Source organism: Miscanthus floridulus, chromosome 13 (genome assembly GCF_019320115.1).
Source record: "Miscanthus floridulus cultivar M001 chromosome 13, ASM1932011v1, whole genome shotgun sequence".
Classification (NCBI taxonomy): domain Eukaryota; kingdom Viridiplantae; phylum Streptophyta; class Magnoliopsida; order Poales; family Poaceae; genus Miscanthus; species Miscanthus floridulus.
In genome coordinates, this window is record NC_089592.1 from 78191193 (window position 1) to 78217631 (window position 26439).

Sequence of the window (26439 nt, forward strand, 5' to 3'; positions counted from 1 at the left end):
GCAAGCTCAACTTCATCAAGATAACACCGTCAAGGGAGTGAAGAAGCTTGATAAAGGACAAACCGTGGTTTACTACGTGTGCCATAAGGAAGGCCACAAGTCCTATGAGTGCAAGGTGAAGAATGGGGGAGGAGTAAAGAAGGAGGAGAAAAAGTAAACAAGCAAGTTCTCCAACACCTACACCAACATGGTGGACAAGAAGGCCTCCACACCTTATCTCTTGAAGAAGAAGAAAAATGACAAGGTGGTGGCCATCAAGATGAACAAGCAAGCCAACAATGGGGTTAAACGATTTTGGGTGCCAAAGGAGATCATCTCAAACATGAAGAGCACCAAGAAGGTTTGGATCCCGAAAGGGAAGTGAGGAGTCCGTTGGAAATTGGGGAATTTGGAGACTTGGCAAAGTTTGGGTGTATTTCATGGGGTGCATCATGATGGACAAAGTCATTGCCAAGTGGGTTAGTGAATACTATAGACCCAAATTCCCCTTCCCATGTTAGGTAACTAGATGTCATTACTTTCAATTAGTTTTCATTTCAATTGGTATTGTTTTTCAATTGATTTACTCTTAAAGCATCTAGTTATATTTCATACCTATGTTTGTATCTACATGCTTAAATCTTTTGTCATGCATTCAATAGGTATATCATATGGTAGGCTTGCTCGATTTCATGATCAACCCTTGGAGCAAACCTACATGGTTTAAAATTGTTTAGGAGCACGGCACATAGCTTGTTTTACAATTATTTATCTAATATGTGCTAAAGTCCAAATTGTAGAGAATCTCTCCCAAATATCATCCTTTAAATGGTATTTTGATACTTAAATCAATGTGCATAAATTTTACAAGTATTCAACACTTGTGTGCACAAATTTAGGGGAAGCTTAATCTACAAGTTGGATGCCTTGAGACTAACACCTTTTTAAACCTATCACATGTGTAGTAGTCTTATTGTAAGGAAATTGGAGTCCCCTGAGTTAAGCATCACTCTTCTATTGGCATCATCTTGTTGTTTTCATTTCATATTTACATGCTTTCTCCATGCATTATATAGATTAAACTCTCTTGTACAATAAATTACTAATTATGCATATGCTTTGCTTTCTACTATATGTATGCATATATTTAGGGGGAGCTTAGTCTATATAATGTGAGAGTCAAAATTTATGATTCATTTCTCTCTCTACACAAAGGATCACGAAGTTTGACCCTCCATTGTGCTACTAATGTCTTTCTTTTCAGTGTTTGATGCCAAAGGGGGAGAATTTGAAGGACCAAAGATAAGCATTTAGTTACAAGTAGTAATGGTTCGAAAAAGGGAGGAAAGTGAATTATGGGAGTCTAAGTAATGGGAGAATTTTTAGAAAGCTAGGCTTTAATTCATAATATCATATGGGGACATTTGCAAGGGCAAGACAAGCTTTTAAGTAAAGTTTTAATTGGTATCTGTCAATTAGTATCATATAACCTTGCCCTTTGCATTGCATCCTAGCAATTAGGTACTTTTTAACTTCCAAATTCTTATTATTTGCTTGCTTTGGTCGTGTTGTCATCAATCACCAAAAAGGGGAAGATTGTAAGGAAAATGGACCCTAGGCCCATTTACTTTGTATTTTGGTGTTTGATGACCAACACAACCAAATAGGACTAATGAATTTGCAAGTGTTTGTTTTGTAGTCCAACAGGGTGCAAGACGTGACTTGGACAAAGGCGATGTGATGATCCGATGATCAACACCTTAAGTAAGACCTTAAGAGCACAAAAAAAGACCCAAGATATCAAGCAAAGTCCAAGCATGAAGATAGGAACCAAGCCGTACGTAAGATCACGAAGAAACGAGCTCGCAGAGGTGACCAGACGCTGGACCGGACGCTAGAAGCGCGACCGGACGCTGGACCGGTGGCTCGGCAGACAGGCGACCGGACACAAGGACCGGACGCTGGCGGCAACTGACCGGACGCAGGAACACAGCGTCCGATCGAGTACAGAAAGGTTCCAGAGCGGCATATCTGCGACCGGACGCGTCCGGTGACAGGCGACCAGACGCTGGCCAGCGTCCGATCGGCATATTGCCGGCTCAACGATCGGGATGATCGGACGCGTCCGGTCAGGACGATTCAGCGTCCGGTCAGTAGCAGTTTCGCGGGAATTCGACCCCAACGGCTACTTTCTCAGTGGGGCTTATAAATACAACCCCAACCGGCCATTTGAGATGTGTGGAGCTGAGGGAACATACCAAGGGTGTTGATACACCATTTTAGTGATCTCCACTTGCATAGTGCTTAGTGTTTCATCAGGTGATTAGCGTAGGTGCTTTGCGAAGTGCTTAGGTTGATTAGACCACCGCTTATGCGCTTGCTCTAGGTTTAAGCCTAGTGTTTAGTGAGGTTTGCATACCTCTTGCCACCCCATGCTTGCGAGCATAAGTGTTGTACATCGGAGGGGCTTGAAGTCTTGCGAGATCACACCAACCGCGTTTGTGGTGTGGCTGCCACCGTGTACCGGAGGGAACAAGGCCCGCGGCGTTTTGGCCGGAAGTTTGATAGTGAAGACGGCGAGGAGCATCCGGGAGAGGCTTGCCGGAAGGCACATCGGAGACCCACTTGCGCGTGGGGAAGGCCCGAGGCTATCCACGGAGTTACCCGACCAGGAGCTTGCCCTTGCGAGGGATTCCTTGCGAGGGGCTCCAACGAGGACTAGGGGGAAGCTTGCGCGCTTCTTGATACCTCGGTAAAAATACCGGAGTCGTCGACGAGAGTTTGCATATCTCTACCTTGCTCTTTAGCTTCCGCATTTACATTGATTTCTTTACTACATTTGCGGTAGAGATAGCAACACACTAGCAAAACTATAGTTGCACATCTAGATAGCTTGTCTATTGCATATGTTTTGCTAGGGTTAAAAAAAGAAGAGGCCATAGTTTTGAGTTAGTATTTTAAGTTGCCTAATTCACCCCCTCCCTCTTAGGCGTCACGGTCCCTTCAGCACCCCCCTATTGTTGCGCCCGCGGCTCCTTTCTAGCGACCCGCTCCTCTCTCTCCACGTGGGCGGGACCCAGGAGCCGGGATGAGGACGAGCACGCACCCATCCATAGGACCCAGGCGGGCCACGCGCCCCGACCGTGGGCCTCTAGCATGCCCCATTCGTCAGCACCTGGCTCACTGCGCCCCATCCCCCGACGCCCGGGCGGTGCCCCCATGACTCTCTTGAAACACTTGCAACATAAAACACTTAATGCAACATACGTCTGAACGGATGAAACATTTGAAAACATACACTTAAAACATATCTGTGAAACATATGCAATATTCAGATAAAACACTTGCAACTTGTAGCATGAAAACACTTACTGCAATATAAGACTGAAACAGCTGAAACCATTGGAATATAGTCTTGCAATATGTGCGAACATATGCAACATCCAAATAAAAAACGTTTGCAAATATACGCTCTGAAAACATATGAAACATCTTGAACAAACACTTGCAACATGCCTTTGGAACACGTGCAACATATACAACATCTCGATCTACTTTTACAATATTTGCATAAAACACTTGCAACATATCTCTGAAATATTTGAAACACTTTGAAACATACGCTTGCAACATGTCAAGCGCGACAACTAGTGGACGACGACCACCATGTCAGGCACGTTAAGGAACTCAATAACCACCTTGATGGTAGATCGGGGCTAGGAGGCGGCGGAGCCAAGAGCACCATAGACTTGCCCCCTCACTCCCCTCCCCTGCCAACTTCTTCTGTTGGGGAACTAGAGCGTGAGGAGCCTCGAGGCCGGCGCGAAGTATGGCACAGCCACGACGCTCTCGTTGTCTCGGCCACAGAAGGAGGTGATGAGGACGATGTCGGTGATTGGGCATGGGCAGGCGGGAGGCACGACTCCAGCGGCGGAGCCTAACATTGCAGAGGCGGGCGAGGGCCACGGGTCGGAGGAAGCGGAGTGGTGCCTGCAGCTAGGACTGGACAAAATACTCATGGCTCACCAACTCGCTCGACTCGTGGCCGGCTCAGCTCGGCTCGACTCGGCTCGTTTTAACTTTTTCACGAGTTGAGCTGGAAGTCTAGCTCGCTATTTTAACGAGCCAGCTCGTGAGCTGCTCACGAGCTGAAACGAGCTGAGGCCTATCAGCCCACGACCATGAATCCAGAAGATGATGATGCTGACCTAGAAATGTACACATATTCTATTGCTATGTAATCCTTATTTTTAGTTGTTTCATATGAATTTTGATTTTATAATTGTTGTGGTACTTAAATGTTGATTTTATGGATTGTTTTCCAAGGAGAAGATGATGATACTAATATTGAATCTGTGGACTTTCCTAAGTTTGAGGCGTCAAGCAACTAGTTAGTATGCTGGAACTGCATGATCATGGATGGACCAGCTATGTTGCATGATTGATATTTTTAATAAACCTGATATATATTAATTATGTATGATTGCATAATGGTGGACGTCACCTTTTGAATTTAATATAGCATAAATATTATAAATATATGTGTCCTATTTTTTTTTATAGTTCGCGAGCTAAACGAGCCAGCTCGAGCTCGGTAACGAGCTGAGCCGAACTATCCTCTAGCTCGTAATATTAACGAGCCGAGCCGAGCTGGCTCGATATCCGGTACTACCTTTTGGAGGCCTAGTGAGAGATTTTATTTTTATTTAGCAGGACGGCGTCCCACGAACGGAAGCCCGCACCGCAGCATTAGCAAGTCCAAATACATAAAATGCAAGTACGATTATTTGAGTGTACACAATTTCATGCATGCCTGGACTAAGGACATCGTCACACGCGACCACACGATCTATCCATCGTGTCCCTAAACTAATAATAATTAAACCCTAAATTAACAACACCTCGAGACGGCGACGATGCGGCGCTGGTCCTCGCGCACGGACACGAGGAACACCATAGCCTCGGCCTGCCCCTGCACGTCCACGAAGTGGCGCCGCGTGCCCGTGCCCGCGTCGAAGAAGCTCTCGCTCTCCAGCACGCGTGGCGCCGCGCCGCCGCCCCTCGACACCTCGGCCACCTCATTGCGCTCCGTCACCGTGAACTCCACGCCCTCGCACTCCACGCTGGCGGCGGGGGCCGTTGGCGTGTGCACCGCCGCCGGCGAGGAGAGCTCGCTGTTGCCGTCGCCGGTGGAGGAGCCCGTCATCATTATGTCCGTCGTCTCGCGGTTGATCGCTGCCTCGATGGACACCGTGCCGTGGCTTGGGGATGTATGGGACCCCTTGGGCGCCTGCTGCACGCCTTTATAGGGCGAGAATGGGCCGAGTCCGACACGACGTATGGGTTCGATCTCGTACCGTATCCTAGTCCTAGTCGAGTGTCCGGCCGATTGCCAAACGGCCGATTTCGGCTGGTCTCCGGCGTCGTTAAGATCGTTCTCCTAGACTCTACCATCTACGACAATCAATTTTTGGAGTTTAGGGTAAAAAAATCGTAAAATCGAGCTATCTATGTAGACTTTTATATTTGGTATAGATGCTATATATGTTAGAATCATGATTGTTCTAGATCTGATTATTAAAGACGTTGTTGCCATGCTTATACTAGTTCTGTTTAAGGGAGGGTTTCTTCGACTCTGACTCTATGCTACACAAGCTGAGGAGCCGGAGCCGCAGGATCCATAAATCGTGGTTTCTCACGTCTCCCTCTTCATTTGAGATGAGAGAGAAAACCAACTTCCTGCTATAGTCTAATAAGCATAGTGTAGATGTGATGGTTTAATACAAGCATATACGTTCACGCCTTTAAAAATAACTTTAAAAACCCCTAAAAGTATTGAGCCAACAATCTAAGATTGGAAGAGGCCACCATGAGCTCCTCATTGTCGATAGGCATGTTGCCTATAACTTAAAAATTAACCGTCTACAAATACTGCACATAATATAGATGTTACTCCCTCCTATCATAATTATAGGTCCATTCAAACTTCAGGATTTTAACTATCCGTATTTTAATTTGAGGAAAATTCACGGACGATCCTTCAACTTAGCAAGGGGTGACATCTAGGTCTCTCTACTTTTAAAATGCCAATTCTGGGTCTATGAAGTTGGCTTCGGGTGTCATCCAGGTCCAAACGGGTCCAAACCCACTCTGGAGGCTGACGTGGTGCGCTGGTGTGGCTCCTACATGTGGGTCCCACATGTCAGTTGGTTATATTTCTGTTTATTTTTATTATTCTGCTGATGTGGCACACTAATTTTTTAGAAAATAATTCATAAGTTTTTCATATAAGCTCGGATGAAGACAAACTTTATATTAAAATTGTAGCCCTCGACAGGATCTACAACTTTGCAGTTGAAAAGTTTTTGAATTGAAACTGTTTAGGGTCCTAAAATACTATTGTAAGTTTACATATTTTAAAATTTGAAATTTAAAAATTAACAAAAAAAGCTCGGATGTTGACATGGTGTATATGAAAGTTATAGTTCTAAATATAATCTACAACTTTGTAGTTGAAAAAAATATTATTTGAACTCATTTAGTATCTCAAATATGTGTTCTAAGTTAACTTAGAACATATATTTGGGACACTAAACAACTTCAAATAAACTTGAAGGACCATTCGTGAATTTTCCTCTTTTAGTTAGCATTTTGAAAGTAGAGGGATCTAGATGGCACCCCTTGCCAACCTGAAGGACTGTCCGTGAATTTTTCTCTTTTAATTTTTATTACAAAGATTGACAATAAAAAACTGACATCGTTAGATTCATTATGAAAACTTTCATGTAATACATACCACTCTCCATCCAAGGTAATACTTTTCTATAAATATTGCTATTCAAAGTGTCATATTCGAGACTATATCGATGTCCTAAGGGGCTTATATTTGTTATTGCAGGAAATACAACATTTTTTTGTCTAAAAATTTATTTTATACAATATATAACTGTTTTTAGGCAATGAATTATTCACACACGTGCGGGTGTTTAATTAATGCCCCCCACACCTACACTACTCCCCTCTCTCGATCTCGCTCGGTCTCTCCCCACGCGCACGCCCACCTCTCTCTCATCTCCGGTCGCCTCTTCCCAAACTGGAGCGCGAGCATATCCGGCGGTGGCATGGACTCCTCTCTCTCTCTCTCTCTCTCTCTCTCTCTCTCTCTCTCTCTCTCTCTCTCTCCGGCGACCTCCTGCGCAGCTCCGACGAGCAGATCCAGAGTGGTGGCATGGAGGATTCGAGCGGATCCAGCGAGGTATATATGTCCTCCTCCTAGATCCAAGAGTCAGGTTCCGGCGAGCTCTCCCTCTCATCTTCTACAACTCTTACAGGCTTAGAAAGGGAAGGTTTGAGGGGAGGAAGGCCGGCTAGGCAGTGGGGATGGCTAGAGCACGGTTAGGGGCCCTGACGGCAGTGGAGGCGGCCTAGTCAGGTCGGGGGTGTCACAGTGGCGGAGCTAGGGGAGAAGGAGGTCATGGCAGCGACGGGAGGGAGGGGAAAGGAGGCCACCGCGGGTGCGCGAGGGCTTGGTCGGAGCTCTACGGCTGTGGCTCTGGCCAAGCCCTAGCGCATCGCGACAAGGCATGGGGCGACAACGGGGCGAGGGTGAAGATTAGAGCACGGCCGCCGACGAGGAGGAAGAAAGGAGAAGGGGGCGCACAAGGTTGACAACCACGCGCGTGGCCGTTTTTTTAGCCACGTCCTTGTTTTTATTTACATGCCATGTTTTCATAAAACTTGTTAATTAAAATGTCGGCTACTATCTCTATGGCTATCTCACTATTTCTATGGCAAAGACATCATTCGTTATGAAAATTGATGAAGTACTCGTGTAAAAAATAAGGTCAGATTGGATCAAAAGAATCAGAATTCATATCCTCGGAAAACAAAAGAATTCATAAAGTTATAGGATTTAAGATATGTACTCGGCGCAATTTCCGCAGGAATGCTCTGAAGCCAGTTTTAGTTGTATTTCGAAATTGATTGTGTGAAAAAAGCTAGAAAAGTTGTGCAGACATTTCATGTTTCATGGTAAATCTCGGAAAGCAAAAAATAGGGAAAAGAATGGTAAATCTCGGAAAGCAAAAAATTGCCCCCACGCAGGATCGAACTACGGACCTTCAGTTTACAAGACTGACGCTCTACCACTGAGCTATAGGGGCTTTTGTATAAAGTTGGCAATAAATTATATATTATTTCTTTTATTAACTATTTCCAGGATTGGATTACAAAAGCACCAGAACAGAGTAATAATATAATTAGACTGACAATAGGTCAATAGTATCATCATCATAGACGTCGACGACAGTCGCTGCTACTACTACACAGCGTCACGGCTTTAGCAGCCGAGACGCTGTGGGCTGGGGTGAGCCGTGAGCGACGTGTCACACGCGCTCCGCCGTCCCGGGGGAGACCGGCGGCGCCAGCATGCCGTGCCAGTGCCACCCCTGGTCGTTCCGCCTCAGCGGCGGCGGGACGTCCATGCCGGGTTGCCCGAAGATGGCCAGCCCGGCGCCGCCCCACGGCAGCTCCACGTCCTCGTCCACGTCGGTGGTGGCGTCCGGGCTGTGGTGGTGATGCTCGTGGTGGTGGTGCGCGTCGGGTCCGTCGCCGCAGAGGCACCGCGCCACGGCGCTGGCGAGCAGCCGCGCCGCGACGACGGCGGTGAACATGATGAGCACGGCCAGGAAGTAGTCCAGCGCCGACGGGTGGGCGTCCTGGCAGCCGCTGGAGCTGAAGCTCAGGCACACCATTGTGCAGTGGTTCAAGCTGTTGGCACACAGAGCAGAGGGCTTAATCGGCTCACCTGAATGTGCTGAGGTGCACAGCACAGCAGAGCTGAGAGCTCGTAGTTTTGTTTATATATATTTTTGCAGCGCCATCGCTGCTGCCTTTGATGTACATTTGGGGATGTGGCGAATAGAGGAGTGCATGGATTCGTTGCTTGGCGCGGAGCCTTCTGGTACTGGAGAGGATAGAGACTGGTGCTAGCTGCACCGGTACCTTCCTTGGAGTTCCGAGAATGTCGTTGCATCTTCAGACAACGACTGATGAGCACTGGCTTTTTTCTGAATGCCTTTGGGAATGGGGTCAGCTTAAGCTTGAGCTACAAGTGACCGGTGGTGAACTGAAGATTCTCTTCAGCTGTACTGAACGTGCAGCACTGAGCAACAACATTCAGCGCCTAAGATATAGAGCCGACAGTATGTCTGTGTTGGCTGCTTGGAAAACTCCTTTTGGAAGGATGTTAATTCAAATTTGATTATATTGTTCAAATTTGATCATAATCAAAATTTTGATAATTCTACTACTGATCAAGATCATGGTTAGGTGGGCACCTAAGACATGGCAGTCCAGTCCTGGCTGATCTCGGCGTGGCCGGTATTTTGGGTTTCCGCCGCCGCCGGTCATCTCCCCGTTGAAACAGAGCACTATTTGGGGTAAGCCCCGTTCCTCGATCTCGTTCAAATTAAATTGTGTCATGGCCCTCCCTTAGCCTCACGAACTCGACGCGCTCGCGGCCTCGGCCGGAGACAGGGCCGGCGATGACGTGACGCCGCCTTGCCAGTCTCGACCGTCCGTCCCGTGTCCTATTTGGCCGGAACACCGTCGCCACGGCGGTGAACTGCGCGGCCATGGTCGTCGCCCGTGGCTAGCCATGCCATGGTGCACCCCGGGCCACACCTCCGTCCACTAGATATGCGCATACACGTAGTACAGGGTCTCCGCTGCTCGGTGCTCTGTTCGTGCGTGAGGAATAGATAAGGGGTTGCGGATGGGAAATGAGTAAAATCCAGGGGGTTATTGGTAAACTTATGAGAGAGTTTAATAGTAAAAGGTCAGATCATAATTATATCGAATCCAGGGTTTCCGATGAAAAAGCTGCTATTAGCTTTTCTATTTTTATGAAAGTAATCAAATCAGTTCAGTTTTGAAAAATCAAAATAAATTTGAAATGAAGACCTATAAAATCGTGAAAAGCCAAAATTTCTTTACTATTTTTTTCGTATGGTCCATCCTATTTCGGTCCGATCACACGGCCCACTTGCTCAACATCGCTTGGCTACACACCCGCTCGCCTCTTCCAACGCTGGATATTGTGCTTTCGGTCGCGGTCTTTTACCCGCACGCATCTTTCAATACATATTGAAACAAATGACGCGGCCATTGCATAAATGTCTAAGCCACGAGTCGTTCAGATGGTCACGCAACTCCGTTGCAATGCACGAGCATGTTTGCTAGTACATATAATTAGGATTGACCTAGAATACTTTGTAATTTAGGGGAAAAATATTTCAATGCCTTATATTCCCTTCGTCCGAGAATAAATGATGTTTTAGGATTGTCCTTAGTCAAACTATTTAAAGTTTAACTAAATCTGGTCAAATTTAAAATTATTTGACTTAATACAAACCTAAAACATCACTTGTTTTGGAAGGGAGGGTATTTTAGAACAAAGGGAATATTATACTAGTAGTGTAATAAAAGGAAACAGGTTGCTGTCCAGAAAAAAAGAAAGAGAGAAAATAGCCCACCAGCAGGGTAAACTCCGAGTCGGAGGAGCATAGACTTTTTCTTTTTTTGAGCAACGGAGGAGCATAGACGTGTTTGATTTGGATGAGCTCCGGAGATGAGGCCCAGCCCACCGCTATGGTCATAATCTATTTTTTACAGCTTGTTTTTTCAGTCGATGTTTTTTTAATATTTCGACTTGTTTTTCTTTTTCCAGTGAAGCACAGGGCTATATTATAAATATAAAATCAGGTTTCAGACACCGAAGAAAAGAAAAAGAAAAAGAAAAAGAAAAGAAAGGTGGGGAGGGCCGACGGCGACGGGCGACGGGCGACGGGCGACGGGGGTATGGCGAAGAGACTGGATTTGCTGCCGCAGCCGGTCGTCCAGGAGGAGGAGGGGGGCATGGAGGCGGAGGAGGAGATGTGCGGCCTCGTTAGTCGGCGCACCCAGAAGGTGCTGGAGTGGGTCGTCACCGAGCGCTTGGCTGGCCGCATCACGACCGATACTACCACGGCGTGCTGCTGGGCGGCGGTCCTGGCAACTGCCCGGCCGCAGAAGCGCCAGGCCAGGCCGCCGCCGTCCCTGAGAGTCCTCCGTTCCGACAAGGTAAAAGAGGAGAAGGTTGTAGAGGAGATGGCGCAGCCGCCAGTCAAGTGCGTCGAGAGGGAAGAATCGCAAGCGCCGGATCGGAGAGGAGAAGACGGACGAGAAGCAACAATCAAGTTGAATCAACCCTGCCAAAATTTATAAGACACAAATCAAATGTGTAATGATGTGTGAGATATATTAATGCAGAATATTGGTCATGAAGGTAGTCTTAATCTTAGCCGACAGGGCTACAAACTTTGAATACAGAGTTAGGCTTGAACTGAAGCAAACACAGAGCTGTTGATAGCTCGTATATGAAATGCTGAAGAAATCAAACAAAGTGTTCACTGTTCTTTATAATTACCATGGCACTTTGCTGTTTAACTGACATGCTAAATATGCACGGAGTAGCTAATTCGAACTTAATTTCGATGCATTACTATTAGGAACGTGAAGGGTGGGTCTAGTGCAAGCGGTAGAGTCTTACCGTCTGTGACCGGAAGGTCCTGGGTTCGAGTCGCGGTCTCCTCGCATTGCACAGACGAGGGTAAGGCTTGCCACTAACACCCTTCCCCGGACCCCGCACAGATCGGGGGCTTTCTGCACTGGGTACGCCCTTTTTTACTATTAGGAACGTAAAGAGAGAAACAAACATGTATGCATTTGTAATGAAGAGCGTAAATTATCAAATTATATGCATTTTTGGAGCTATGGAGCCGTGGGTAAGGAAATCTGTAACTATAATAGCAGCAAGTCTTACGTTTTTCAGATTCAACAGCTGCTTCTGAATCAAATCAAAAGGTTGCTGCTTTATAGTCACTTAATCATACATTCAGACCAACAAGTTCTTGCTTGCACCATCTCCGATTCATCATTGTGCTGCAACAGACGGTCTAATGGACAAATTAGCATGTTGGAACCACAAAGAAGAGAACATTCAAAAGCTAAAGTTAACTGAAAGTACGAAATTGGGGGAAAAAATTGGAGAAAGAGCTAGCAGAGGCTGGATGAGGCCAACAATTAAATTAAAAATAAACTAGCCGAGAACTACTCATGCCTGAACCATGGGTGCATAGATAACTTTCAAGCTTAACAAATATTTTATTACAGAAAATTAATTTAGCTAAAATACTAAAGGTTCTACTAAAATCTCAAATACTCCTTCCATTCCAAATTATCTAGGTGCAGCTAGGTAAAAAAACTAGAACGAGTTACTATTTAAAACGGAAGGAGTATTAAGCTGCTGAATTTAGTCATCGACCCTATAACAAACTATTCGATGAAGTGTCATCTGATTTTATCAGAACTAACGCAGATCAGATCTAGTTCCATATCCAAAAAAACAAGCAAACTAATTTCCAGATCGCGAAAGCAAGAGCCATCTGCGAATTCTCTTCAACCAGCTGGGCGACCTACTTGTGCACATGCTCATCCTCTTTCACAAGAAACTGTAAGCTCTGTAGGAAATGTTGTGTTCTGCTTTTTCAAGCAATAGTAGGTTTCAAAAGAAAAAAGACAAAAAAAAAAGAAAAAATGAGGATGCATTTTAACTTCCAAAAAAAACTAGGGGACTTAAACTCATGACATTCACATTAGTCACCCCAAATCCACCCTGACCCTGATGGATGTATGATGTATCTAATGCCTTTAAGAGTGGGGGTCCATCCAGCTTAAGCTTGAACTACAAGTGACCGGTGAACTGGGGATTCTCTTCAGCTGTACTGAACTACTGAAGTACTGATGGTGCAGCAGCAACCTTCAGCACATAAAGCCATCATAAAGAAGGCACTTCCACTGCACACACACACAAATAAGCACCTGAACTCTACACAAGGCATTTGTCATTGCCAGCACCAGCAAGTAGACTCTTTCATTTGACTTCGTTCGCTCAAATTAAGAAATTATTATATTATTAAGAATTAAGCAAGTACGACACTCTTCGCTCGCTAAAACTAACCTCAAGCGCTCCTGTGTTCAGATGCGAGTTGGGAGGGTTGGATCTGTCCAAGATGGATGGGCTTCAAGAACTCTGTGTGATCGGTCTTTAGTTGAGTTTCTGTTTTGTAGCTGGGAGCGTGGGATTACGTGTTCTTTTGGAAGTTTGCTTAACTCGAGATGCTTTGTCATCAGGATGCTGTAAAATGCTTGTTGGTATTTACTATTTAGCTATGCTGACTGGGTTTAATTCCCTAAAATCATGATCATATATAAGCAGCAAACAATATGCAAGAGCAATCACGATGTTCATAGCAGGCAAAATTGATATTCATGGAGGCCTCTTTTTTCCCTTTCAGGGTACGGTGTCCATTATCCATTTTTATACAAGAACAAAACCATTGACAAAATTCCCAACATTTCCATCTAGAGAACACAACATCCTACCACCACTCTTCCATCTTGATCTTTTGACATCTGATACTCTCTTTTGCAAATGCAAGGCCTTCATTGTTGTACTTGTACCCAGTCAGTCAGCGAGCATTTCAAAGCTCAACACAATCATTTGGTCAGGGAGTGTGCACTTGGGCAGGGATGCCACAATCCTTGACCCAGTTTCATCATTTGTGGTAAACTTCTATTGGGCGGTTGAAACCAGTGACGGTACCCACAAATCTGTCCGCAATCAACTCTACCGACCTAAATCCAATCTGGCAGCACAAACACTGCATTGTTTACTGAAATTCTGCTGAAAGGGTCAAGAACAAAACTTTGAGCTGGCAGCCCAAATAAAATACCTTGTCTAGAAGAATCTCCCGAAATGTCTCTGGGTATATACAGATGGTGTTGAAGTTCTCTTTGGCAACCTGAAAACAGGTAGGGAAAAGGTAGTAAGAATTGCAGGTTTATCACGCTCAGGGAAATTGAAAGGTCTACAACATGAAAGAATCAAGAATTTGTATTAAATTTGGCAGAGGATTTTGATCATTTATGGTATGTTCACTTGAGCTTAGGATCAAGAGTTCAGCAGCTAAGAACATAGGCTTGTCAAGAGTCACTTTTAGCCTAATTAATGGAAAGTGCAGCAAGATTTTCACAAACAACTTCCTTCTAAGAAACAACTAACATTACCCGTTTCAATGCAGTGTAAAGAAAAATATCAAGAAGGGTTAGCTGGTCACATAATCTGAACAAAAAGAACCAACCTCTGAAACTAATCTGTTATTCTTATATGAACTCCATGGTTGAGGCTCCATGATAAAAACACCTCCCTGCAAAATTACATGTGGGAAAAATATGTAATTATCCTCTTACCGTCTATGTGCAATTTAGAAGACCAGGAAATAGAGAGGCATAGATACCGGTCTAAGAAGCCTCCAGATCTTCACGAACAAAGTAACTAGGCCATCATCACCCCAGTTCAGGTGGATCCATTTTGTCACACTCAAACTACATCATAAAAAAATTAAAAAATAAGCTAGTGGCACTGTGGGAAAGAACAGTACAAAGAAAACTTCAATTCTTGAGAGATCGCCATCGTTACTCTGTAACTTACCAGAGTATGGTGTCATACTGTTCTGAACATCCATCCATACTCTCTACAAAATTTTCACGTCGAAAAGAGAGAATTTTAAAAAGATCTTGGTGCCTGTTCCCATTTGATAATTCAGATGCCACTTCTCCTGGAGAGCTCTGAGAAGGAGAATCTGACAATTCCTGAGCTTTCACGTTTTTTTTAGCCACCTTATCCTGCTGCATTATCCTTCGTAGGTTCCACTTAGCAGTCTCGATCAAACCTAACAGGGAAAGATAAAAATGAATTCGATTCAAGTAATATTCAACGACAGAACATGAGAGGAGATTCGACACGCAACAGGAGTTTATTAGGGGGGATTAAAAACCTGAATCAATATCAACTCCAAGAATGCTTCGACAATTAAATTTCATGGCTGCACAAGATTAAGAAAACAAACGTGAGAAACCTAATGACCTCATCTTGGGGATTGAGACATTTGTCTACAAGAACTACATAGCACCTATAAGCATGCTATATAAGAATGTAGCGAATGAAATCAAGAGTTTATACCCCAAAATGGCAAAATCAAAAGGTTACCTAAGCCAATCGTTACCAAACCCTGGTTGCATCCAATATCGAGACAATCCTTGTTTTCAAACCACTGCTTCTTGAACGCCTCGAGGCGAGGATCTTCACCAACATTACGGTCAATCTGTAGAATTATTGAAGTTATAATTTATATCAGCTGGAAAATGTTAAATCCCCTCCCACCCTAATAGCATTTCGGCATGCTATTACGGAATAAAATATTGAAAAATCCGAGGTTAGGAGTTACATGTAAAAGAGCTCCATCTACTCATCCCTGCACAGTAGTCCGGCCAACAACACTCAGTCCACAGGCCAGTACCAGTGCTTTCATCCCCGTGAACCATCTGTCCATCTCTAGTCACGCGCTTAGGGATGTAATCATGTAAGTTTAACTTTCTCTGGGTCATGGGTCAATCCAAAACAACCCAATTGAACCGAAATACCCAAACCCCACGAACACCTGAACCTACTGTGAGGCATATCGTCGAACAGCTGGCGACCGCGCGTGAACACTGATTGGAGAGTAGCAGTTCTAGGGAAAAGCACAAACGGAAGCGGTTTCGCGCTCACCCGGTAGCCGTAGTAGTTCTTGTAGTTGCCGTAGATGAAGACCACCTTCTTCTTCCGCTTCTGGCAGCCGCCGCCGCAGCTGCTACCTGCGCCTCCCTGGCCCCCCTCTCCCTGTTCGCTGCTCCCCTTCCTGTTGGCCTCTCCTTTCCCCTTAGCCGCGGGCGACGCGCCCTCCGGCTCGGTAGAGGTGGCCATGCTCCGAGAAGGTATTTGTTCCCTCGCCGCCGCAGTCGCGCTGTGGTCCAGTGCCGCTGATTTTAAGGGCACGTGGCGATGTCGTTGCAACTGCCCCTCTTAAATATATATAAAATCTTATAATATATAGATATTAATTTTAATTGTAAAATGAAAGCAAATTTAATAACATATTTTTAATTTAACATGTCTGATAATTATCGAGCAACAGTGCAATATATTTGTAGATATATGATAATTATCGAGGAGCAATGTAGATTAAAAAATCAATATATTTGTTTTCTTTTCTCGCCCATAACAAATGTTTCTTAGATAACATTCTAAAATTCTAACACCTAAATTAGAAGAAAAATATGACTATATGTGTACAAAGTACTAGAAGTCTGGAATACTATATAAATAATTAATTTTGATTAAAAATAAAAAGAAAAAAAATACCTTGGGCCTAAACAACTGATCGGTGATCGCATTTATCAAGACGTCGTTGTCGTGGAGCCCTGCCTGGTCGCCGTCCTCGTGCGCCATGTCCGTGTCTCCGGTAGTCTAACTCTTCGTGGCGGCGTGGCTCGCCAGCTCCACGTGTGTAAGGCGCACGTCGCGAACTCACGATCAGAGTGTGTTGTGTGCAGCGTGACTCTTCACCTCCTTTCTATCCGAGGGCCGTGGGAAAAGGAAACTATAAAAGAAATGTCAATGTTGTCTTTTTGGGTCGCCTGGTCAGTTATATGTCTCTCTTCTCATTAGTTTGCTAATGTCTAATGGACTATAGGACCTGGGGGTTTATATACCTGGCTTTGGCCCCTCCTCCGCTTGGGCCCTCAGCCGTCGCACCTCGTGCCCTACCCCTAGGGCCGGCACTGCTCTGGCCGGTTGTGATAGTTCCACGACTGCAAAGGGAGTTTTGCTGTTCGAATTGAAACGAGGGGAGCTGCACGATGGCGGTGAAAACCCTCGCGAGGTTTTGCGTTGCGGCGCCGGGCTGAGAAAGGGCCAGGAGCCAGGTCAGTGGCGGTGTAGGGCGGTTTGTGTCGTGGCGGGCCTGGCCGAGACCGGAATACTGTCTTTTATCTTCCTGATAAATTGTTCCTATTCGAACTTTAAAATTTGACATTTTAACCTTCAGCTTCCAAAATCGATTAAATTACTTTCATGTCCGGGTTAAATGTGATTTTAAAAAAAGTTTCATCTTTTTTTAGTTAAAAATATGATAGGGTCCGTTCGGTTAGCTTGGAACCAAGCTAGAACTGTTTTGTCTTCTCAACATTGTATAAACTAGACAGCACCCGCGCTTCACCGCGGGCAGGCTATTATGTCTGGAGTTAGAACATCAACTTAAAATGGTGGTGTAAACAGTGAACATCTTTGAATTCACGGTCTCCAATATTGATGTAACAATGGTACTGGGATCAATAGAGCTGCATGAAGTAAAATGTCATTGGAACTTAACAGGGCACTTAAGGAATTTATTACAACCGGGCTGTAGTTTTGATTAGGGACAGGAATAGCAAGGTACATCCTGAGTGTCATAGGAAAGGCAAGCAAAGCAAGATTAAAAAGCTATCGTGGCTGTAAATTGTAGTAAGTAATAGGGACATGCTGGATTCCTTAACCACATGTGTGGGATAGCACTTTAATCAATTTAATCAATCTTACCAAATTGACTAAAGTGCTATCCCAGACAGACTAATGGACAAACTACCAGCCATACAAAACCATGATCCAGGTACATAAATATCAACCATGTCGTCATACCCTGCGCTGGTCACAGGTCGGCATGCCCTGCGCTGGTCACTGGCCTTGCTTTATTTCCGCTGACCCAGTTGAGGTAGGCTTTTGAAGAACATGACGCATGAGGTATTTGAATTTATTACTGAACATATTATTCATATATTCAACATACTTCCAACTTTAACTACAAATCAATGTACTTCTTTTGTTGCGAAAGAGGTGCATCAATTTGCCAAATCCTCTAGAATTAAATTCCTCAATTTATCTCAAATATTATGCTCAGGCCAATGGCCAGGTTTTGAGGGAGATCTAGGACAAAACTTGTGTTGCCAAATCTTTAAACAAAAGGTAAGAAGCAAATAGTTTCAAGTTGGTGATCTAGTTTGGAAGATTATTGTCTTTCAGGACAAAGAAAAACAAGCTCAGCAAGTGGTTTTTAAGTTGGAAAGGACCATACAAGATGATAAAGGTCGATAAAACTTGTAAACGATCTCCATTCAAGATGATAAAGCTTGATCAAACTTGCAAACGACCTCAACGTCTCTCTATCATGTACGCTACTTTTTGATGAGCTATAGTGGATACAATCTCCAGATTGATTTGGACATTATCTCCAAGAATCCAACAGCGTGTGGGACTGTCTGGAAGAGTACACTTCCAATTTTAAGTAAGAAAGATAATAAATTATGGCCACCATGATCATATCCCTGCCATTGTAAAAGCCATGTTTAATATAATCGTGTATACAACTCAATGTAAATGTGAACCCCTGTTCTTTACAAAATTCTTGCACGACATCAAAATTTCAAACATGCCACAACTACTCAAGTGAAAGTCGCTTTGTTTGACATTTCCACAAGTTCCTACAGAAGACCATTCTTGTTCCTACAAGAGACCATTGAGAAGTACAACGCCCAACAGTCACCACATCTGTTTCTGAAAAATCCCGCATCTGTTTATCACAAGTCAGCTGAGTTGTATTGTTGTAAAGTTGAAAGGGGCAATGAGTCAAAACTTCAACATCTTTGTCTTGTCTCAGTCATTGTAGCTCTGTTTATCTCAGCGACTCAGCCAGAGTAACTTTTCAATGCCTTTTTGCAACAGCTCGGCTTGCCATTTCGCCCAAGACGTCTTTATGTGATGGTTCTCTCGATAATCAGTGGCCAATCATGGTGACAACTGACAAATCAGACTGAATACATATTCTGAAGGTGGTTTGTACATCACACATTATTATTTTTTTTAGAAAAGGGAATATATTAATATCCCAGCTTCTGCATCGACCAATGCATATGGCTCTACATCGCACAGGATTATAGTGCAGTATTTTAAGGTTAAAAAGCACTCACCACGACGCAGCAGACCTGAGACCTGTTTTAACCAAACTCAGAGTACATGCAAATTTTGCACATGAAGCGAAGGATGTTGATACCGGTCTTTATGGCTGATAAAAGAACAATCACCTCTTAAGCCAGTAACTTTGCTAGTTCATCTACTCTTAAGGTACCTTGAGGAACAACATTTTTTTTTTGAAAGAAACCTTGAGGAACAACATCAGATAGAAACTCTTGTGCATGGTCATTTGTCTGCATTGCCGATCCTCCATTAGCGATACATTTCTTTTCAACATGACTGCTGGACAGTTTATTTTCTACAAGATGTTTTTTAATTCTTGCATGATTGTCTGGCCCATTTCTCCTGGCACTGGACTTCCTTTGAGTATGCTCGAAAACCAGTCTTCACGGAATTGACTCTGTAAAAGCAACAGACTTTTCATAGATCAGGTCTGAATCAACAAGCTCATCTTCACTCAGAACAAGTGCCCTGCCACTGTCAATGGCCTGCTCCAGAAGACATAACAATCCCTCTATATAGGATGGAACTTTAGAACCACTACCTTTTATACCATCGTTTCTTTTCCTCTTTGTCTCCAAATTATAATCATCTGGACAATGTTCTGACTTCTCTACCAGACCTCTATTTTCACTGTTGTTTGTTGGGATACTTTGGCACTTCAGGGATGGATCCATAATATCACATACTGGCTTTAATGGTGAATATTCCAATGGAGTGTCTGCTGAGGGTTCAGTTCTAGATATACCTGTAGAATGGAACAATGCAGGAACTTCCTTTGCAGAATTCAGTACCGTATCACTGGCAATGGAATCTTTAAATTTTTCTTGACCTTAACCCAAGTTGCAGTTCTTGTGAGATGTTGCAACACTGACCAACTCAATCTGGGTCAGAACATTTCCTGAATGTGTAACCTTTTCATTAGATTCTTTGCCACTTAAACTTTCTTGCACCTTTGTCACCTCAAAACTATTTTCTTCTAATGGAGGAAGAGATGATTTCCAATCACTTCCTCTCCAGGGAACTAGATCCTGTGAAGGTAGAGCTCATCAACTTCTGAACAAAATAATCCATGACTAAAGAACATTCTTCAAGATTTATCAAACCTTTAGTTTAGCTCCAATTTTTCTGCAATCACTTTTGTTAAGACCTGAGCAATCAACACGGACAAGATCACATGCTTCAAATGCTTCTCTGACTTGCTTCACAAGGTTGGCATAAACACCATTTTTCCCTATATAAAATTGGACAAGTTAATGAGTGTACAAAGAGTTGTAAAAGTACAATTACTGAACGACACATTGCATACAAATGTGCTATGTTGCAGTTGGATATAAATATAATATGCACAGCATGAAAGAACTTCAGAAAACCAGGAGGAACCAAGAGTACATGACAGCTATCAAATGTTCACCGCTCTCTCTCAACATGACAGGGAGCCATTGGGGGCCACCTAGGTGGCAAATAGGCTAGTGCCAGGCACCCAGGTCCCCTAAAATCTTGCCAGATCCCCATGTGTGCACAATTCAAGGGCCCACAAAAAACCAACAAAGGGAGGATGCTCTTGGCAACCCGCCCCTCCCTAATTGGTCGCCGGTTGCCTCTCTCCACTACGGGGATTTTACATTTTTACCATTATAAAGATTGGCACTCATCCGAATATTACTCTTAGAACGACACTTACAACTTTACCAGATGAGAGAAGTTTTAGTTTTAGATTTACCACATTTGCGCATGTGGCATGCCACGCCAGCTCGACACGTTGTCGCCTAGTCAGCCTGAGCACGTGAAATGTCGTTGCTACCCCTGTCTTGCTCCTCTCTCTCCATCCCCGACAGCTGGGTCCCGCGGCACCTATCACTTCCAGGTGGACCCCACTCGTCAGCTTCGTCTTCCAGCTCCAGCACCTGGATGGGAGACAGCTCGCCGAAGCTCCATCACCCAGCGCCTAGATGTGGCACGCACCACAGACTCGGCACGGCCTTCACGCCCAGCTCGCCGGAGCAGCTGCTCCCCATGCGAGCTCCCCAGCGGGTGAGCCACCACCTCAGCCTCCCTCTCCGTGCGCTCGCGAGGCCGCGGCGGAGTTGCTCGCATGCGTGCCCGCGAGGCCGCGGTGGAGCTGCTGCTCGCACGTGCGCAGACGAGGCCGCGGGGGAGCTGCTCGCACGTGTGCCGACGAGGCCGCGGGGGAGCTGCTCGCGCCCGCACCGGCGAGGCTGCGGTAGAGCTGCTGCTCGCGCGCCTCCTCCTCGGCTTCCTCACGCCGTGCTGCTCCGAGCTCTGTGGCGCGTCCGCACTGGCCGCTGTGCGGGTGCGGCGTGCGCCTGTGCGTCCGCCGGCTGCCCGTCCGGAGCTAGACACCAGTCACTACTATCCTCCTTGGCTCCCTTCTTGTGACATGTGAGCACCTTTGGAGTCTTGTCTTGACTCGTGAGTGGTGACTCCCTATCTTCCTGTCCTTGCCGCTGGATAGATTGGCCGATTGGCTGTCTCCCATCCAGGTGCTGGAGCTGGAAGACGAAGCTGACGAGTGGGGTCCACCTAGAAGTGACAGGTGCCGCGGGACCTAGCTATCGGGGATGGAGAGAGGAGCAAGGCAGGGGTAGCAACGACATTTCACGTGCTCACGCTGACTAGGCGGCAGCGTGTCGAGCTAGCGTGGCATGCCACATGCGCAAATGTGGTAAATCTAAAACTAAAACTTCTCTCATCTGGTAAAGTTGTAAGTGTCATTCTAAGAGTGATATTCGGATGAGTGCCAATCTTTATAAAAGGGCGTACCCAGTGCAGAGAGCTCTTGCTCTGTGCGGGGTCTGGGAAAGGGTGTTAGTGGCAAGCCTTACCCTCGCCTGTGCAATGCGAGGAGACCGCGACTCGAACCCGGGACCTTCCGGTCACAGGCGGTAAGACTCTACCGCTTGCACCAGGCCCGCCCTTCAGTGCCAATCTTTATAATGGTAAAAATGTAAAAGCCCCCTCCACTACCACCAGGACTGCAGTAGCTCTCCATAATAGGTTGTCAGCCTCATTACCTGAGCCAGTGAGGCAACGCAGAGACGGTGGCCACCTCAAGGAATGGAGTTGTGAAGAGGCTTATCTCTTTCCAGTTCTAGCTGCTGCTTTCTCACTCCTAGTCATCTATTATTGAGTTACATGTGCAACCAGTTCAACCCAAAAACTTAAGTTGATAAGAAAAGGCTTATGCTTCAACACTCCCCCTCACGTGCAGGCTCCCTTAGGCTTCAAACATGGAAATAGGAGTCAGCTGCAATTATTTTTATTTAATTGCAGCCCACGAGGATTTGAACTCAACACATCTCGCTGAGATACCATATTGAATTGTAGCCCACCAGGATTTGAACTCAACAGCTGAGATACCATATTGAATTGTATGCACCAACCAACTCGACCCAAAAACTTAAGCTGATAGGAAAAGATGGGCAATTCACTTATATTTCAACAGCTATCCCCGTCAATCCCTGCCACAACATGCCTCTCGGCCATCACAAAACCAATGCCAAATCTCTCCACCGCCACCGGACTCTTAGAGTTGAATCACAAGCTCGGTGCATGCTGATCTGATTGGCCAGTGCTGCTTTTGGTTGAGTAGTGAGCGCTTTGCTGCAAACTGCAAGAATGCATCTAGCTATTTCTGTTGTAAGCGTGAAGGTCACATAGCTCGCAATTACATGCAGCCTCAGTCTTACACGTGCTAAGTTGAATGGCCAGTCATGTCAGCAGGTCCTCCTCCCAGAGCACCCCAATCAGTCAGGCTGTAGTAGGTGTCATCGCTTGATTCCTCGCCATCTACAGTTCTGTCAGATGCTGCGCCTTCATCTCCATCCATCCATGAGGCACCTGCTTGATTGCGAGAACTGGAAATTGCCATCCACGCTCCAGGGAGATGGAGTGCAGGGATACTCTCTCGCAGGCTTCAGTCGCCATCACTGATTCTCCTGTCCTTCGCGCTGTCGGCATAGGTGCAACGAATTGTTGTTCAGTTTGAAGAAATTCCATCACTTGTGACCTCCTTAGTGCGAAGGATTTGTGGTCTCACCTTGAAGCCATCAATGAATTTCCTCGTCAAGGTTGCCATGGCGGATGGAGGATGGATGGGATCTGAAGATCCTTGAAGCATCTACCTGTCCACCTCGGTTGGCAGTCAAGGATCCTAGTTGCCAGGCCACTTCCAATGGGATCTATCTCATATTGAGGTCAGTTGGAATCATTGGTTTCCATGTAGGCATTGTGTTGGTCGAAGAGCCATGTAAGGTAGTGTTCGGTCTTTGTTTTGGTCAGGTAACATGTTGTCTGATGATCATTGCTTTGGTTGTGTAAGGTGTTTGTCAAAAGCATGCTTTGGTCATGTAAGGTCATTGTACTTGACTATTTTGGTCTTTCTTTCTCTCTTAACACAAAATCTCCTGCGTGTTTAGAAAAAAAAAACATATCTGTATATTCCATTTTTTTAATCAGCACACATCGTGTATGATCATATGGTACTTTTAGGCTTTTAAGAAATGGTGCATCTGAACAAAAACATGTTTTAAATTTAGCCAAAATACTTGTCAATGAGTTAAGCATCAGTATAAGCCAAAATTTAGGTAGTGATCTCCCTGAAACAAGGGGGCGCATGAAATATGCTGTATATCCAAAATTCAGAATAGTTCAAAGGAACCAATACTCCAAAAAAAGGAAACTAGCCTTACCAAGTTTGCAAATTGGTGGTAACTGACACCTTCTCGTGCGCATTTCTGTGGCCTCATCTGGAGTTAAGCCACCTGGGACCTTCATGACAAGGCACGGGTACACAGGTGCAACGGGTTTCCAGAGCATAAGCAGAATAGTTCAAAGGAACCAATACTCCGAAAAAAGGAAACTAGCCTTACCAAGTTTGCAAATTGGTGGTAACTGACGTCCTCTCGTGCGCATTTCTGTGGCCTCATCTGGAGTTAAGCCACCTGGGACCTTCATGACAAGGCGCGGGTACACAGGTGCAACGGGTTTCCAGAGCATAAGCGGAAAACATGGGCGGGTCCTGTAATTGTAGTTTCTACCACGAAAAAGAAATATGACACCCCTTTGGCGGTGTATTACTTTTCCTCCAATTTTTTCCTGTTGAAGTATATGACAAAGTTGTCAAAAGAGAGAAACATGCAGTCAAAAGAGAGAAAACATGCAACCACAGAAATAAGTTCAGTAGTTACTATATCTAACTAAGATGACTTCTAAAAGTATGAATGATGTATTTGTTTCAAGGAGCAAACACGAGCCTCTCAAAGTCTCAAGAATGAGAGAATGTTAGGTAGGTGTATGAGTTTTGCATGCCTCTCTGGGAATTTACTTGTATCTTATTTACTTGTTTTCACACCTTGATTGGATTACATTTTATTTGTGTACTGATATCATTATTGATGCAGCTCAACTAATAATAATCTAAGACGATTAAAAAAATACAATCTAAGAAGTAGATGTGTTCAACTGTGTGATCAATTTTGGTGGCCAAAGATGCGAATGGCATCATGAAAAAGGATTCGGAATTTCTGTATTGGCTGTACCCATCAACTCCAAATCCTATATCTTCCAGAGAAAAGGTATGACATGTGTTAAGCTTCTTGTAAAGAGCAATGCCGATATGCTAGTATAGTTAACTTTGGAAAGCTGAATGTTACTGGTAACCTTCTTAATCATAGAAAACTACTTGTTCTACTTTCATAACTCCATCTGATCAGATACATTTGATTTGTGTATTGATAATCATTATTCCTGCAGCTGGACTAACACAAACAACTGAACCAAAAGGAAGGAGAAAGAAGCTAACTACCTCTAGTTGCTGGCAGATATTATCCATATCACCGTGCAGACACCTATGCACTTTATCTTGCAAACTCTTTTCCTCTTCCAATGTGAATGAATGTTCTCCAACATATTGTGTGTCAAACCATCCCTACCTGCAGCAAGCCAACATGTACCAACAATCCACATTTTAATCCGGCGACACAGTTGAATCCACAGCGAGAGAGGGAACCCACCCATATTGAGTTGCCGTTTGGACTTGAGGCTTCCTTTCACGAGTTCGGAGACCTCTTCCTTGGTGAGAGGCTCCCCGAGTATGTCCTCCCTGGACACCGATTGGTACCTCGGCTCCATACCGGCGAGGAACGGCCCCGGTGACTGCACGGGCTTCACCCCCTTCTTGCCCGGTGGTGGCAGTACGAACGAGTCAAATTCCGGAAGCTCCTTGCGGCTCTTTGGCAGCGGCTTCCTTCCCGTCCACGGGCGTGGCGTGGCCTCGGGCCCGAACGGGGCCTCACGGAGCGCTACGGGGCGTGCGCGTGGGGCCTCAGTGTAGTTATACTGAAACTCGAATGGCGCGCCATCGAGGCGGTAAGAGAGGCCACGATCGGTGACGCGGACTCCGGCGGCGGGCTCATCGGTGTCCGCGATGGGAATCTTCTTGGCATGACCCCGCGCGGCTGCAGAGAAGGCCGGATGCGAAGTGACGGCGCGTCGGGGGCGCTTGGGGCCGGTTGGGAGGTTGCTTGTGGTGGGAGAGGCAGAGGCGGAGGGAGGCGGGAAGCCGTGGATGGGATTGCTGAGCTGGGGCCAGGAGGGAGCGAGAGGGCAAGGGGGCAGTCGCCATGGAATGTTTGCAGGGCGAAGCCAGGATAAATGGCTGCTGGGGTCGGTACTCCAAGTACTAAGTGCTAATTTATAGGGTCCGCTAATATAATACCATACATAACATTAAATTGTTAAAATAACAATGCATATTATGACAAAATAAGGTTTCACAAGAGTAGATACCTCTTACAGATTCCGTCTACGACTACAATCCTCCATCTTATAAAAGCGAACTATCACATATTTGAATGGAATTGCATATAGAAATTCTAGTTCCACGAAGCATATGATACAATCATTCATAAATCCATCTCCAATACGATTTCTCAGTATTGTCTTCACAATTTTAATTGCTGAAAAGCACCTCTCCACCGATGCAGTGGCGATAGGAAGAACTAGTACTAGCTTGAGAAGCCGATAAACTAAAGGAAAAGCCAAATGTTTTTTTGTACCCACCATCAACCTAGCAAGCTCAGAAATAGTGTTCAAGTCGGCAAATCTTTCATCAGCTCGCATATTATCAATGTAAATATTAAGCTCTCGATCAAGATCCTTAAGTTGTGTTGAGTTGAAATCATCAGAATATGACTTAGCCAACTCCATTAGACTCTTAGATTTGAATGCCTCAAAAGAATTCTTGGGATTGAAAGCAGCGATATAAGTAAGTAACTGAGAGTTTACCGCATTGAAACGATCACTAAACTCTGTAAGCTGCAAGTCAATAATTGGGTTTAAACAATCATATCTACAATGTCGATAGTTAGTGCGGTTGGTCTTTCTTCTTGGCTTCCTACTGAGCAAGCTCCTCCTCCTCAGTAGCTGCAATGCCCCTGATAATATCATCC

General features: G+C 45.1%; 1 protein-coding gene, 1 non-coding gene and 1 pseudogene across 2 annotated transcripts; all 3 read right to left on the reverse strand.

The window, feature by feature from the left end:
* Positions 1 to 8069: 8069 nt before the first annotated feature.
* On the reverse strand, positions 8070 to 8141 carry TRNAT-UGU (transfer RNA threonine (anticodon UGU)). Its single transcript has one exon. It is a non-coding gene; the product is annotated as a tRNA-Thr (tRNA).
* Positions 8142 to 13341: 5200 nt separating this feature from the next.
* LOC136501546 (probable RNA methyltransferase At5g51130) lies at positions 13342 to 15937 on the reverse strand. The gene is made up of 8 exons (XM_066497063.1): positions 15692 to 15937; positions 15131 to 15245; positions 14919 to 14966; positions 14573 to 14813; positions 14379 to 14466; positions 14223 to 14288; positions 13815 to 13883; positions 13342 to 13727 (listed from the first exon to the last, which is right to left on the reverse strand). The coding sequence occupies exons 1-8, from the start codon at positions 15884 to 15886 to the stop codon at positions 13638 to 13640; spliced, it is 912 nt and encodes a 303-aa protein (XP_066353160.1). The 5' UTR covers positions 15887 to 15937; the 3' UTR covers positions 13342 to 13637.
* A 2322-nt stretch (positions 15938 to 18259) lies between these two features.
* LOC136501470 (CRS2-associated factor 1, chloroplastic-like) lies at positions 18260 to 25613 on the reverse strand (annotated as a pseudogene).
* Between the last annotated feature and the right edge of the window lie 826 nt (positions 25614 to 26439).

Coding starts and splice junctions, on each gene's coding strand:
- LOC136501546 (XM_066497063.1), bottom strand. CDS start 15,886: ATGGCCACCTCTACCGAGCCGGAGGGCGCGTCGCCCGCGGCTAAGGGG. Junction 14,967..15,130: donor TTTGGTAACGATTGGCTTAG/GTAACCTTTTGA, acceptor AATCTTGTGCAG/CCATGAAATTTAATTGTCGA. Junction 14,289..14,378: donor TCTGGAGGCTTCTTAGACCG/GTATCTATGCCT, acceptor GTAATTTTGCAG/GGAGGTGTTTTTATCATGGA.